Here is a 4,085-nt window from a genome sequence, read left to right on the forward strand (position 1 = left end):
ATAGATGCAGATGCGTTCGATTTATTGTAATAAAATGTTAAATGTCCCAAGAAGAGTGAACGACTAAAGTCCAGTTATTTATATAGGCCTATTTAGGGAGACTAACAATCAGAATGCTATGCAGAATACTAGTACCTAGGAAACAAACGCTGTGACGTGAACTTAAAGGAAATCGATAGGTTTTCCCGCGAATCGAATTGGCATTCATAAAAGCGTCTATACCATTAAGAAGGCTTTTGAATTAAATATATACTGTGATGTGTATACGCAGTGATTTTGTATAGCTATCGGAATAATGCAATGATTAATTATTAATTAATACAGAAGAGGAATCAAAGAATTTAAAAAAATATCTCCACTAGGACTTGAACCCGGAACATTTCACATACACATAATAACGTATCAATGTCGTTGTTGTGAATCCAAGAGCCAGTAGAAGCTGATTTCCTTCAATTCCGAATGCTAATCAAATCAATCAATCACAAATATGTATAGGCTTATAGCGCCTAATATCCACAAAGTGTATTATGGAGCACGTATTTTAGTATTAAAACCAATCTTGATGACGATTGACGTACGCATAGGACTATACGTATACGTATTAATCGAAACGTTGAGACATCAAATTTTGTATTTACAACACTACAGTAACTCCTACTATACAATGTACCGTCTTATAGACGCTTGTGTCTGAATGCACATTCGACTGGCGGGAAAGACCTATATCGATTTTTCTTTTCACGTCACAGCGTTAATATCCTGGGCATTCTATAGAAGATTTGGACAAACATTTCTGAGTGTATTGAAAACGGAGGCGTCTATAAATACTTGTCTTTGAATCAGCGTGTGAGGGGTTTTATTATCTTTTGTCCGCTGTATGCCCTGTTGTGTTAATGCTCGTCATAATTGAATAAGAACTCAGCGTCTTCGGACGTATCGGATCGTCGAGGAGCGTTGATATTGATAGAATGGGAGATATACGGACGGAAACGAAGCGTCAACCACAGACTCGTGTAATGTTGTGGTCAACACCCAGGGCACTTTCAACGGCTTTTCTACGTTCTATCCACACACTCAGTAATGCTGAGATATTCAACGAACCGTACGTAACCGCTTGGCATTTCGGGCCTCAGCGTAAGTACAAGCCAAATAAATTGATAGTGTTTCTTATGGGATGCGAGGAGAAGTATAGTTATGAATGGGTGAAGGAGCAGCTAGAAAAAGACTTCCCCGGGAAAGATGTGGTTTTCTGCAAAGATTTTGGTTACACCATCGATGGCAATTGGGAGCATATACCAAAAGGATATAAACATACATTTCTTATACGAGAACCAGCTAAGGTAATGAAATCATGGAAGGAACGCATCAACTGTGGGCCACTTCCCGGGATGGGGCTTATATGGAAGAGAAGTGTTTCATTTGCAATGCCATCTGGGTACATGTACAAGGAACTTCATGATCTATATTTTCACCTGCTCGAGACGACTGGTGAGGATCCGCTTATACTCGATGCTGACGATCTTCTCGCCGACCCTAAACAGATGATGATGAAATACTGCCAGGCGATCGGGCTTCCATACCGCGATGAAATGCTGAATTGGGAACCAAATGAAAAGATGAATTGGAATGTAGCTTACTCTAATTTGATTGCTGACAAGATTATGGGATGGTACTCCGATGCCATGAATAGTGATGGACTACGCCAAAAATTAGTAAGAACTAAAGTGGATATTAAATCTCTACCTGATGACGTGAAGGAAGTTGTTAAATTTGTTCAGCCTTTTTATGACGCAATGTATAAAAGACGATTAAAACTTGATCCAGACACCGAGCCTGCTACTTTGGAGAAAGGAGCGTTGAAAGATCAGAATAAAAACGGATATATTTTTCCAGAAAAAAAGGACAATGAAGACGGTAGGGGACACTGACTATCAATGCATAGGCCTATTTGCATATAGCTCTCCCTCGGTGTGATGCAACAATAGCACAAATGGAAGTGTACACGGTTAGCCATGGAAACGGATTTTAATTCAAAACGCCAGAAGCGGTTTATGTTAAGGTGGCGATGAATGAATACAGATTACTTAGGCTCGGCCTATGAAATATTATCCTACTACGCCTATAGGTGCTGTTTGCTGAGCTCAAACACAGCAATATGTCATCCATCAAGTCATAAACTCCATTAATTCAGTATAAACTGACTTTATTTAGGCCTAAATGTATTTTATGTTTTTCAATGTATAGATTCGCTGCCGCAATGCAGCACAGTTTTGTATGTTTTAAACACATGTTTTTTAAATGATATTGTATTTTTAAATTTTGTTAGTACTTTTTAAATGAGTGTGTATGAAATCATACTTTGTTGTGTGTATATTATTATAAGTATGTTTGTAAAACCACTTATGACGATGTTAAAGTAAATTTCTGTTACTGAGTTAAATGCGAGTAATGACCTTTGTACTACATAATGGTTTACAGTCATTATTGACGAAAAGTCGTTCAAAACCAACTGAATTATTTATTGATAACTACTATGCAGCTCAGTGCAATGTATCCGTCCTTGTTGACTTCCTTATAATCTCCACTCTACCTCATAGCATAGTCATACCACTATTCAATTGTTAATTACCCATTCCATCTGCTGTTAAAAATCAATACAATAGGTACGTGATTAAACTTAGGACCAAGGGGTACAATAATTCGCATACTGTAATTAAACCGTTGTGTACGAGGTGAGTTTTAGAAGGTGGTGTTACTATAGACATTGGTGGGGTATTGTGGTTTCATATGTTTTAAGGTGCTTTTAATATATTTTTCTAGTTAAGTTGTTTTCTTTTAAGTTATTTGTTATGATTGACGCACCTCCTGAGTGCCGCTGATGTAAATGATGTCTGTTCAATAAAAGATTTGATTTGATTCACTACAGACGATCAGTGGTTTGTGTTACGCTTAGTTTTCCGTAATTCCTTGACCAAGAGTTTAAATTCTTCAAACTTAAACGACTGAGAAATTAGTAGGCATACATGGCGTATATTTTTATTTTTATTTATTTCAACCACAATTCATATGATTAAAAAATGGTTTAATAGAGAATATATTCTCTCTATCCCATATGCATGGCGAACTGCACCTTTAAAGATCTAGCGCGTCTATATAATAGTGTAGATCTAATAACCAAAAAATCAAACAATTCTTCCTTCTCTATTTCTCTATGCATAATAATGCGATTTGAATTCGAGTAATGCCTCTTGAGAACGAAACTAAAACCCATAGGCCTAAATTATTTTATCTCAATTTCAGCACATTGTCTTCATGATAATTGCAATCGTGTAGGCATTAAAATTTATTCCACATGTACAATGGTGCGGTATACTTTTCAGATAAAAACTGATTTTATGCAGATAATAAAGTAATTCCATACCTGATTATACAGTATCCGATTCTTCTAATAATTTGCTATACAAAGACTTTGGTAAGACCAAAACATACTGTAGGTTTATTTTTATTATTGCTTGCTACAGTACTTAAGGTATTTCAGATGCTGTAAAATAATTATAACTCCATGAATTCATTAACCAAATGTTAATTTTATAAATTTATGATCAACGACTACACAGTACAGTATTGAGCATGCAATCTGAAACCAAAGTTAAAATATCGAAGTAACACATTTTTTTTATTGAATAGTATAAACAGAAGCGTACTAAAAAATTAGTAGTATGACGTTATGATAGTTATCAATGTTGCTTTGTCGTTTATATCAGTTCGGTACTAGTATTTTGTTCGAATGTTGCTATGGTAATTTGTTTTTTGCTGTTGTTTATAGGTCTATTTAATCGACTGTGGAGCTTACATGTACATTGAAATATCTGTTCAAAAATACCATTCAGATTATCGATAGTTACTTAGATTAATTATAACCAGTCGTTACTGTAGGCCTATATTTAAATACCCTTAATTACTTAATATTTGAGATGTTTAATGACCCAATGACACGAACCGTACAGTAGTGAGGCCTTATTTGTCCAGAGAGTATCCCGTTGTTAGTGAGAAATTCATGCAACCAATGAAGTAAATCGATGAAC

The 4,085-nt window shown here is 35.6% G+C and overlaps 1 protein-coding gene across 1 annotated transcript; it reads left to right on the top strand.

The window, feature by feature from the left end:
* Nucleotides 1-733: 733 nt before the first annotated feature.
* Nucleotides 734-3,425, top strand: LOC117101413 (branched-chain-amino-acid aminotransferase-like protein 2). Its single transcript, XM_033241394.1, has one exon. It carries the CDS (start codon nucleotides 969-971, stop codon nucleotides 1,926-1,928), a length of 960 nt encoding a protein of 319 aa, XP_033097285.1. The 5' UTR covers nucleotides 734-968; the 3' UTR covers nucleotides 1,929-3,425.
* Nucleotides 3,426-4,085: the final 660 nt, after the last annotated feature.

The sequence above is a fragment of the Anneissia japonica genome, unplaced genomic scaffold (genome assembly GCF_011630105.1).
Source record: "Anneissia japonica isolate Jap-2015-1 unplaced genomic scaffold, ASM1163010v1 scaffold1005_len2656397_cov198, whole genome shotgun sequence".
Taxonomy (NCBI): domain Eukaryota; kingdom Metazoa; phylum Echinodermata; class Crinoidea; order Comatulida; family Comatulidae; genus Anneissia; species Anneissia japonica.

Excerpts from the sequence above, each read along its gene's own strand:
- LOC117101413 (XM_033241394.1), top strand. The coding sequence starts at position 969 with ATGGGAGATATACGGACGGAAACGAAGCGTCAACCACAGACTCGTGTA.